The sequence below is a fragment of the Myotis davidii genome, unplaced genomic scaffold, assembly GCF_000327345.1.
Source record: "Myotis davidii unplaced genomic scaffold, ASM32734v1 scaffold827, whole genome shotgun sequence".
Lineage (NCBI taxonomy): Eukaryota > Metazoa > Chordata > Mammalia > Chiroptera > Vespertilionidae > Myotis > Myotis davidii.
This window is the reverse complement of record NW_006297815.1, coordinates 1,129,904-1,141,993: the sequence shown is the minus strand read 5'-3', so window position 1 is coordinate 1,141,993 and position 12,090 is coordinate 1,129,904. Positions and strand designations below refer to the sequence as shown.

The following is a 12,090-nucleotide window of genomic DNA, read 5'->3' as shown; positions in this document are numbered from 1 at the left end:
TGGTCTGGAGACATCGTCCAGCTGGAAAACCCAAGTAAGAACCACGCACCCTCGTAGTGCGGGGCTCGACCCGCCTGAGGAAGAGCCCCTTCTCCTAACTTGTCCAAAGGTATCAAGTCTGGCTGCCAGCGGACTTGTTTGGGGATGGTGGGTCTTTATAGGGGATGGTAGTACAGACCCAAATAGGGGCCTACAGCGAATGCCGGAGCAACTCAGACTTCTCTACTGTTCTGATATCTGCAATTTTGCAAAAGTTTTTGGGAACCCATATGTGTGCAGGACAACCTGCCTGGGTGCTTCCAGAATTTCTATGTGAGAGAGGCTTAGAAGCGGCAATCTGATGTTGAGAGTGGGGGCGGGTGTTGCGGACACTTGCCTTGAAGCTGCATGTGCACGGCCAGCGTATTTTTGTCAAAGCACCAGACTTTGTTTGGAGAAGTTACAGTGGTGGTTAAGATTGTCTTGAAGCTGTGTTTACCTGGCAAATCCACTGTTTGTTCTCAATGTCACAGATCAATAAAAACAGCAATGTTCTCTGTTCAATATTCTCTAAGGATGCTCTTGTTCACATTGTGCATTAGATTGAAAAACATGTCAGTTATTAACTCCAAAAACATAATAATGATAAATGTCTGTATTTATTAAGTATGCCAAGCATGTCAAACTCATGGCCCCCGGGTCACATGCAGCCCACAATGAATATTTTTGCGGCCCCGCCAATATAACGGTATGTAAGAAATGTTTTTGCCCTGCTTGGTTTGGCTCAGTGGATAGAGCATCGGCCTGCGGACTGAAGGGCCCCAGGTTCGATTCCGGTCAAGGGCACATGCCTGGGTTGCCGGCTCGGTCCAACGTGCAGGAGGCAGCCAATCAATGATTCCTCTCATCATTGATGTTTCTATCTCTCTCTTCCTCTCCCTTCCTCGCTAAAGTCAATAAAAATATATATTTTAAAAAGTTTTAATAAAAATTTAGTAACTTAATTTTTACAATGTCCTCTTATATATAATTATTAATAATGAACTACAATGTTCGCTAATGGCTGATTACTATAATTTGTTGCATTCATTTCCCTTATGCGCCTTACGCACAGGCGCACTGTTTCTCTCCACTAATACTAGCAGCAAGTATTTTAGCAGCCGATTGCCATGTCATTAGTCTTGGACTGACTTGTTTGGTGTGCGCAACAGGAAATATTTCACTTTCGGAGAACAAGAAAAATAGGTTTATTTGCGTTACGCTTATTAATTTGTGCAGTTATTCAGTGTCTGGTAAGTTAATGTTCAAGAAAATTTTTTATTTTATTAATTTTTATTAAATTAATTTTCGTTAAAATGCTCTATTATTTTACGTTAATGATGACTCATTTATTGCAGCCCTTTGTATTCAGCATGTCTCTATTGAAATAAACCTACGTTTCTATGAAAATTGAAGCTTTTGTTTTTCTGTGGCCCACATACACTTAAACCTTGTTTATTTGGCCCGGGTTAGCCTTTGAGTTGGACATGCTTGAAGTATGCTGATAGAGATTTTGAAGGAGGCTAATATCTCCCAAAAGGCCAGACCTGCCCCTTGTAAGTTTGTCAGCCACGTAAAAGATAGTGAAATCTAGGGCCACCAGAGGGTCCTCCCCAGGGATCTGTAGGGAACCAGGGGAGGTTTTCATTCCTGTATAACTAAGGGAAGAGGATAAAATGCAGTGATTAGAAGTACAGACCCTGTGTAGAAGGTTTTAGTTTGATAGATAGTCCCATTCATTTATTTTTGCTTTTACTTCCCTTGCCTTTAGGGTCAAGTCCATAAAATGTCCTCTACGACCAAGCTCCATAAGTTTGGTACCTATATTTTCTTCTATGTAACTTATTATTTCAGGTCTTAATGTTTAGGTCTTTGATCCATTTTGAATTAATTTTCGTACATGGGGACAAACTGTAATCCAGTTTCATTTGTTTGCATGTGACTTTCCAGTTTCCCCAGAACCATTTATTGAAAAAATTATCTTTACTCCATTGTGTGTTTCTGGCTCCTTTGTTAAAAATTATCTGACCATACACATGTGGCTTTATAGCTGGGCTCTCTATTCTGTCCATTGATCTGTGTATCTGTTTCTCTGCCAATAGCATGCTGGGTGTTTTTTGCTTTTTTGTTTGTTTTTTTCTATCTTGTTCATCAGTTTATCATGCTGTTTTGATTATCATAGCTCTGTAGTATAATTTGAAGTCAGGTAGCATGATACCTCCAGCTTCATTCATTTTTTTCTCAGGATTGTTTTGGCTACTTGGGGTCTTTTGTGGTTCCATACAAATCTGACAGTTTTTCATTCTATTTCTTACAAAACAAAAAGGCAGCCGAAGAGATGGGACATGATATTTGCAAAGAGTAGTTCAATAAAGGTTTAATTTCCAAAATATATAAAGAACTCATGAAACTCAATACCAAACAAACGAATAACTCAATCAAAACGTGGGCAGAGGACCTGAAAATACACCTCTTCCAAGAAGACATACAAACAGCCAATAGATATATGAAAAGATGTTCAACCTCACTAGCAATTAGGAAATGCAAATCAAAACTACAATGAGATACCACCTCTCACTTGTTGGAGGGGCTATTATCAACAAGACAAGCACTAACAAGTGTTGGAGAGGTTGTGGGGAAAAAAGGGAACCCTCATTCACTGCTGGTGGGAATGTAGACTGGTACAACCACTGTGGAAAACAGTCTGACAATTCCTCAAAAAAATTAAGAATAGAGCTACCATATGACCCAGCAATCCCTCTCTTGGCTATATACCCGAATTGAAAATATGTATTCACAAAGATATATGCACCCCTACGTTCATTGCAGCATTATTCACGGTAACCAAGGCATGGAAACAACCTAAGTGTCCTGCGGTAGAGGACTGGATATATGAATTGTGGTACACAGACACCTCCCAACCACTTCTTCCCCATCCAACAAACACCCTGAAGGAAATACATTGCTTCCAGGTTAGAAATGCTAATTCATACTGCAGTACAATGATGCATTAATGACAAAAGATTCTCATCTGTCCATTAACATAGATCCTCCAAAAGTCAGCTCCAAGCCCATCTCCTCTGGAGTGTCCTGACCCCTACTCTGGTTCAGATCCTCTTCCTTTGGGCATAGCTCTCTCATGGCACTTAGACCACAGTGCCATATTGCTTTGGTTTTATTTCCACTGTTCTCAGAGGAAACTTACAGCAGTGAGTAAGACAGGCCTTGCTTTCAGGGAGGAGACTTACAACTAGCAGGCAGGCAGACAGATGAGGTAATTGCACTCATGTGAATGTAAACTGGTACAGCCACTATGGAAAACAGTATGGTGGTTCCTCAAAAAATTAATAAGATTACCATATGACCCAGCAATCCCTCTTTTGGGCATCTACCCAAAAAACTCAAAAACATTTATTCACAAAGATATATGCACCCCTACATTCATTGCTGCATTATTCACGGTAACTAAGGCATGGAAACAACCTAAGTGTCCTGCGGTAGAGGACTGGATAAAGAAGATGTGGTACAGATACACAATGGAATATTACTCGGCCATAAAAAAGGGTGACATTATGCCATTTGCAACAAGATGGGTGGACCTTGAGAATACTACGCTAAGGGAAATAAGTTGGTCAGAAAAAGCTAAGAACCATATGATTTCACTCATATGTGGGATATAAAACTGAAACTCGTGAACACAAACAGCAGTGTGGGGGTTGCCAGAGGGAAGGAGGGGTAAAGGGGGCCCTAATATATGGTGGCAAGAGAAGATTTATTTGACTTTGGGTGGTGGGCACACAGTACAAAATACAGATCTTGTAACATAGAAACCCACATCTGAAACCTATATGATCATATTTACCAATGTCACCCCAATAAATTTAATTTAAAAAGGAAGAGATAAAAGAAGTACAGACCTTGCATTCTTGGCCTTGTGCAGGCTGTGTGACCTTGGGCAAGTCGCCTAACCTTGCTGAGCTTCCATTTGCTTACGCGTGCAATAGCCATGCTGACAGCAGCTGCCTCCCTGGTTATAGGACAATGCCCGCGAAGCTCTGAGCATAGTGCCTGGCACATAGTAAGAGCCAAGCACTCCATAAGACATCTTGCTCATCGGCTACCACCATGGCAGGGGTTAAAGGCACTTCCGTTTCCTGTCCACGCTGGGGTTCACAGGGAAGCAGATTCAATGTGCAGCTAATGAAGTTTTAAGCTTCATACCTCCTTCCCAAACCCCATACTCAATCTTGCATGTGTAAACCTGAATGCTTTTTCTTAAATAGAGCCCCTCAAAGACTACACACTTCAGGCCCCATAACACCTGGATCTGCCTCTGGGTTCAAAGATCTTGCTAGAGGGCAAAGTAGAGAGAGAGGAGCTTCCAGAACCCTCTGCTGAGGAGAGAGACCCTGTGCATTTCATCTCTTCTTCCCTGGAGCTTCGCCTAGGACATAGCAGACCCATCCATCCTTCTACCAGGCAGGCCACTTCCTCTCTCAACCCTCTCATCTTAGTTCTTGAAACTGGCAAGGTAATCGCCTCCTTTTACAGACAAGAAAAGTGAGAGCCAAAGAAGAAAGGAAGTTGGCCCAAGGTCCTGAGGTCAGCCAGTGGCCTAGGATGGAATGCTTTTTGAAAAAGTGACCTAAATCCTATTCCAGCATTTATTGTTTTTTCTTTTCTATGTCAAGAAAGTTTAATTGGAAAGTCTAGTTGGGTAATTCCACACTAAAGGGCTTGCCTGAGGATTAGCTCTAGATCTCCTTGGCACCACCTAGTACCATCTCCTCACTGCCTAGGCCCAAGGAGGGACCCTTCCTCCAGGCAGCTCTCTCTGAACACCTCTCCCAGCTCCCCTGGCCTCTGCTGGTGGGTGCTGGAACACAGCACTAAATCATACCCTCTCATTACTTTTATGAACATTTAATATCTCATTGACGGATGGCGAAACAACTTAGTGCCCTCCCATGATGCTTCAGATGAACTGGGCACAGGTTCAGGACCCCACAGGGACCTAAGGTCCCATCTCCTTTAAGTCCCCATTGATGGTGATTTTCATCCAACACTCTTGACCTCAGTCTGGATCTCCTTTGATTTTCAAGACTTTCTTTGAGAGTCTGAAAACAGCTTGGGTTCTGGACTCTGAGAAGCTAGGGACTGAACCCCCATTCAGCTGCTTGCTGTGTGATTCTGAGCAAGTCACTTCATCTCTCTGAGCCTCACTTTTCTCCTCTGGAAAATGGCGTAAATAATCCTCCCCCTGTGAGGGGCATTGAAAGGTAAAGGGATTAAGAAGTACCAATTGGTAGTCACAGAATAGTCATGGGGATATAAAGTACAGCGTAGGAAATATCTCTCCATACAAAAGCCCAAGTGACCAGCTGACTGGCTGACCATTCGACCGGCCGACCGGTAGCTATGACGCACATTGGCCACCAGGCGGCAGATGCTCAATGCAGGAGCGGAAACCACAGGCATGGAATCATTGAACAGACTGATGAATCTCAGAGGGAAGGGGGAGGGGGAGGGCAGGAAGAGATTAACCAAAGATCTTATATGCATACTAGAGGCCCAGTTCACAGATTCGTGCACCAGTAGGGTCCCTCAGGCTGGCCTGCACTTTCTTGCAATCCAGGACCCCTCAGGGGATGTCGGAAAGCCGGTTTTGGCCTGATCCCTGCAGGCCAGGCCGAGGGACCCCACTGGTGCACAAATCCATGCATAAAAGGCTAATATGCAAATAGACCAAATGACGGATGACCAGTCGCTATGACACGCACTGGCCACCAGGAGGCAAACGCTCAACACAGGAGCTGCCCCCTCATGATCAATGCACTCCCATAGGGGAAGCGCTGCTCAGCCAGAAGCCTGGCTCACAGCTGGCAAATGCAGCGGTGGTGCGGGAGCCTCTCTTGCCTCTGTGGCAGTGCTAAGGATGTCCAACTGCTGGCTTAGGCCTGCTCCCCGCCATCAAACATCCTCCGATGGCTCCCAGAATGTGAGAGGGCACAGGCTGGACTGAGGGACCCCTTATGTGCACAAATCTCATGCACCAGACCTCTAGTATTATAACTATGTATGTATGGTGGCAGACGTGTACTGCATTTATCAGGGTGATCACTTCATAAGTTATATACATGTGTAATCACTGGGTTGTACACCTGAAACTAGTATAATATTGTATGTCAACTGTAACTGAAAGATAAAAAATATTTTAATAAAAGAAAGGATTAAATGACATGAAGCATGTAGGCAAAGCTTAACGTTGCACCTTGCTCCTAGCCAGTGTTTGTTAAACTTGGCTGTCCCCATCATACAAGGCTCCTGGATTAAAATCCACCAGTATATTATTAGGCACTTACTGTATACCAGGCTCAGTTCTAAGAGATTTATATATACAGTCATGCACCACTTAACGACGGGGATATGTTCTGAGCAATGCGTCTTCCGGCAATTTCATCATTGTGCGAACATCACAGAGTACACTTACACAAACCGAGGTGGTATAGCCTACTACACACCTAGGTACTATAGCCTACAGTACCAAACAACACAAGATTAAATCAAGCACATGGAAGTCAATACAATCAGGAGACTAAATATGAGACATATGAAGCTACTGCTGGCGTAAAACAGCTTATTGATTGTTTACAGCAAACTTCTTCTTTTTTTATCCTCCCCCGAGGATGTTTCCTTATTGATTTGAGAGAGCGAGAAAGAGAGAGAAAGAGAGAGGAGAAAGAGAGAGAAACATCGATGTTAGAGAAAAACATCAATTGGTTGTCTCCCGTACACACCCTGACCAGGATCGAACCCGTAACCTTTTGGTGTACAAGACGACACTCCAACCAACTGAGCCACCCGGCCAGGGTGCAAACTTCTTTTTACAAGTAGAAAAAGTACACTCCCAAATAGCAATAAGAAGTATAGTCTAGTGTGGACGAAAGTCTTCTCTGAAACCCAGAGAGCCCTTTGTGGATAAGTCACAGGCCATCCTCAGTGTGAGGACAACCCTTTACCCTCACTATCTGCCCCTCAAGGCTAGGACTTCTTAGGCCTAAGGAGGGGACGCAAGCCACCAGTGCTGCCCACGGGGACCTCAGCCAGAGACTGGAAATCTGGTCCCCGGTTTGCTCTCTCCCACCTCCCCAATCTACCACCAAATGAATTTCATGTAACCTGCTCACGTCTACTCCTTTGATTCTAATCTACAAAATAAACTGTAAGATGACCATTTCTCAATCTGTTGAGATTTTGCTTCCCGGCAATTGTCGTCAGTTTGGCTCAAATAAACTCATAAAAATTCTCTATCTAATACTACACAACCATAACAAAAGGGAGGACTCTTCCCTTCTGCAACAGCATGGTTGGACCTGGAGATTACTCTAAGTGAAATAAGCCGTCAGAGAAAGACAAACACCATACTATCTCACTTGTATCTGAAATCTAATGAACACAATAAACTGATGGACAAAATAGAAACAGAAACATAGATACATGGGACAGACTAGCAGCCGTGGGAGGGGAGGGAGGTGGGGGAACTGGATGAAAGAAGAGTGAAGGGATTAGTCAAAAAACATACAGTATATGCGTAACACAGACAACAGTGTGGAAATAGCCAGAGGGAAAGGAGGGTAGGACTAGAGCAGTGATGGCGAACCTTTAGAGCTCGGTGTGTCAGCATTTTGAAAAACCCTAACTTAACTCTGGTGCGGTGTCACATATAGAAATTGTTTGATATTTGCAACCATAGTAAAACAAAGACATATTTTTGATATTTATTTTATATATGTAAATGCCATTTAACAAAGAAAAATCAACCAAAAAAATGAGTTCACGTGTCACCTCTGACACACGTGTCATAGGTTCGCCATCACTGGACTAGGTGGAGGTGGACAAAGAGAGGAAGAAATGGGGATGGAAAGAGACTTTGCTTGGGTGATGGGTGCGTGATGCAGCATGCAGATGTTTTATTGAGTTGTGCACTTGAAACCTGTATGGTTTTGCAAGCCATCGTCACCCCAATAAATTCAATTAAAAAGTTCTCTACAGGTTTGCACATTTCTTACGTTGACAACAGGAAATGCGCAAACCAGTAGCATACTGATTTATTATCAAGTATCATGTACTGTACATAATGGCATGTGCTGAGGTTCTTGTTCCAGCATTAAGAAGCGTTCAGCAATCTGGAAAAGGGGCTGGTGTAACTTAAGTAAGAGTCCAAAGACGAAGCATAATTTTGAAAGGCATTTGGGGGTCAGAGGAGCCTAGTTTAAAGGAAACTAAGATCTCCTTGTCTCAGGACCCCATACTTTTTATTAACACAAATTGTCCTGAGGCGAGGTGGAGGGTTTCCCACCAGACCATGGGACCAGGGAACCCTCCTGAGGGCAGGGAATCTCTGAGATTGGACAGAGATGGAACCCTTCAAAGGGCAGGGTTTCCTATACAGAGTCCATTGTCAGACTGGGGAGAATTAGCCTACGGCTGTTCAGGTGTTTGGCCAGTAGGAGGCAATAACCTGTAGATTAAGATGCCCTGAGCTGTCTGGCAGCAAGCAATCATTTCTGTTCAGGTTTTGGGAAATGCCTTTAGCCATTCCCAACAATAACATATGTGACTCAGCCCTTGTTGAGTCCCCAAGTTTCATCAACCTTTTGATGAAACTCTTGCAATTATGACATGCCGGAATTGGCTTCCGGCAGTGCTGCACTTTAATGGGACTGGGAGCGCAGTGGGCTCGTTCACACCTCCATCACCACAAACACGTGGGGATGGGTACAGATTTATCACAGTGATAACTTCCTCCATCACATAAATATCTAATCACTGGGTTGTACACCTGAAGCTAGTATACTATTGTATGTCCACTGTAATTAAAAATAAAAATATTTTAATTTAAAAAAGGATTCAATGAGATGAAACACGTGAGGCAAAAGCTTAGCGCTGCACCCTGCTCCTAGTAAGTGTTTGTTAAACGTGGTGTGTGTTTTGTTACATCCGGATGGCTACATCTCACTTGGGCAGTAGGAATTTCTGAGGCTCCATTATAATCTTACGGGACCACCATCGTATATGGCATATCATATGCCATCAAAACATCATTCATTATGTGTATGACTGCATTGCCTCATCTTATAGTCACGACAACCCTATGGATTGGCACTATCATTTCCCCCAGAGGCGTTAAACGCGGAGAGGTGAACCGACTTGCTCCAGGACACACAGCTGGGCATTGGGTGCTCACTGTCATTACCAGGTGAAATGTGTAACCGCTCCAAGCCGGTGGTTAGCGCTCAATAAGGAGAAATCGTTCCCTAGAAGTGAGAAGATCCAGAAAGCTGGGTGGGACTCAGGCGCTGGGAAAGGGAGCAAGGAGTTAGGGGCGTGCACAGCAGCTGGAGAAAGAGAGAGGAGAGGGGTGTCCGTCTAGGCTAGGACCTCAGCGCCCCCGGCCTCTGAGCTTGGGAAGAGGGGGTCCTGCCGGCGGCGCTGCCTGGGAGGCGGGACCGCGGGCTCCCGGGCGGAGGGGCGTTACCTTGGGCGGGAGGGCGAACACCACCGGCAGCAGCAGCAGCGGCGCGATGAGCAGCACCAGCAGGCGCCGGCTGCTCCACACCTTCTTGGCCAAGATCGCCAGCACCGCCATCTGTGCGACCGCGCGGGTCGGGGAGCCGGCCAGCCCCGAACTGCGACTCCTGGCCCACGCGCGCGCTTAAAGGCTGGGGGAGGGTCCAGAGAGGGGACTCCGCCTTCTCCGGACACTTCTGGGCGAAACAGGACGCTGCCAGCCCCCACCCCCAGCCGGGAACTGAATGAAAGGGGCCGGGAAACGTTAGGAAAAGTCAGGCAATAACTAAGCAACCGGACTCCAACCCTGAAGGCAGCTTGGCCCCGGGGTTAAGCCTGCCCTTTCCAGGGCTGGGGCCTGGGGCAGCGGTCTTGTCGGCCAGTGATTCCCCTGTGAACTGTGCGATAATGACACTGTGAGGACTACAGTACTTACTAGTACTCCCAGGTTCCGATCCAGGCTCTGCCACGTGCTAGCTGCGTGGGCGTGAGTGACGGTCTCTGAGCCTCAGTTTAGGCCTCCAGCTGGCGGGGGTGACGGTAAGACGGTCACTACCAGACAAGAGGTCCGCGGGGCAGTTTAATGGGGATCATGTGCATATTGGCCTGAGCACAGTGCCCGGCACAGCGAAGCCCTCAGTGAGAATTATTGTGTGACTGCCACAGCCGTCCATGTTGTTTTCTGATTTCCCCCCAGGGGGGTCCGCGCGTGGAGCGGTCCTCCCCTTCCCCTTGGATAAACGCACAGGAGTGCAGTTGCTGGGTGTGTGGTAGCTGCATCCTTCGTTTTTTTAAGAAACTGCCCAGCTGTTTCCCGCAGTGTGCGTACCACTGTACATTTCTACCAGTGATCCAGTTTCCCCCCATCCTTGTCAGCATGTGGGGTGTCACTAGTTTTAGTTCAGCCTCTCTGACAGGGGTGCATTGTGGTTTTAATCCGGGGTTGTGGGGCTCGATCCCCAGTGGGGGGCATGCATGAAGCAGCAGATGAATGCTGATGGGGTTTAACATCTTTCTGGGACCCTCTTGGCCATCTGCATAGCCTCTTTGGGGAATGATCTCTGCTTGTCGGTTACCCATTTTCTAACCAAACTGTTTGTTTTCTGCTGTTGCATTCTGAGAGTACTTTGTATACTCTAGACAGCAGTCCTTTACCAGATATGAGGTTTGCAAATATTTTCTCCCAATCTCATCATCCTCTTAACAGCCTTTCACAGAGCAAACATTTGTGATTTTGGTGGAATCAAATTTATTGGGTTTTTTTTAAAGGGTTGGGGGTGGGGGGGTCATGCTTTTGGAGTCAAACTCTTTGCATAACCCTGGATCTTGAAGATTTTCTCACTTTGTTTTTCTAGACGTTTGATAATTTGTAATTTTGTTTATATTTAAGTTCATATGTTCATTTTTTCATGAGGCGTGATACTTAGGTTGAAGATTCTGTTTTTTTTCTTAATTTCCCTTCTTTCCTATCATTGACCAATTGCTGCAGCATCATTTGTTCTACAAGTTTTCTTTACTCCATTGAATTACTTTTGTACTTTTGTCAAAAAATCAATCAGGCATATGTGCTAGATCTATTTCTGGATTCTCTATTCTGTTCCATTGATCTAATTGTCTGTTTCTTTACCAATACCCCGTAGTCTTCATGACTGCAAGATACAGTCTTTAAATTGGGGAGACTGATTCCTCCCATTTTATTCTTTCTTGAAAAATGTATTTTAAGAAAAAGCAACAGGAGAAAATTTAGGTGGGGCTGCTCTGGCTCACTGAGAAAAGTTACAGGGACAGAAGTAAGCCAAGACATTAAAATACATGTCAAAACACACGCAGTCGCCAGAGTCCTGAGACAGTCAGGGAACTTCTCACAGCAACAAAAAGCCACACGTCGACCAAAGCTGAAAACCTTCAGCTGCGGAATCGCAGGCCCATGACTGCTGCTGAGATCCAGCTGATGGTGGGAGAGAGTGAAGAACGGCTCGCAGAGGAGCAGATGGTAGACGCATCCACCGGGTCACAAGCCTGCTGCCTGCAGGGCCAGAGGCTGAGCCGAGGAACACTACCCACCATGACAATGGATGAAGCGGACCCCGCATAGGCAGCACAGCTGGGCCAAGCATCGCCGGACACTCAAAGGCCAGCAGCTGTTTCTCAGACATAGAGGATTGTTTGCTTAGTTCCCCCCCTACCCCAACTGACCTGATTTCACGGTTAGTTGGGTAAATCATAAAAATAAGCCTTTCTCCAAAGTAAGCTGAAGAGAAACACTTTGCATCCGGGAGAAGAAACCTGGTGAAGACAGGCTGAGGTTGTCAGGGCAGAGAGCTAAAGAAAGGAGGGCAGCCCAACCAGCATGACTCGGTGGCTGAGCATCGACCTATGAGCCAGGAGGTCACGGTTCGATTCCCGGTCAAGGCACATGCCCGGGTTGTGGGGCTCGATCCCCAGTGGGCGGCGTGCATGAGGCAGCAGATCAATGATTCTCATCATTGATGTTTCTCTCTC

At 45.6% G+C, this 12,090-nt stretch overlaps 1 protein-coding gene and 1 pseudogene across 1 annotated transcript in view; one reads left to right on the top strand and one right to left on the bottom strand.

Annotated features, from left to right (window-relative positions):
* The window catches only part of SLC13A3 (solute carrier family 13 (sodium-dependent dicarboxylate transporter), member 3), a 65,548-nt gene extending 55,822 nt beyond the window's left edge, over nucleotides 1-9,726 (bottom strand). Inside the window, exon 1 of the mRNA XM_015570362.1 lies at nucleotides 9,557-9,726. Within this exon, the coding sequence (XP_015425848.1) occupies nucleotides 9,557-9,667 (111 nt within the window). The 5' untranslated portion in view covers nucleotides 9,668-9,726. The remainder of the gene's footprint in view (nucleotides 1-9,556) is intronic.
* Nucleotides 9,727-9,996: 270 nt separating this feature from the next.
* On the top strand, nucleotides 9,997-11,683 carry LOC102770811 (annotated as a pseudogene).
* Nucleotides 11,684-12,090: the final 407 nt, after the last annotated feature.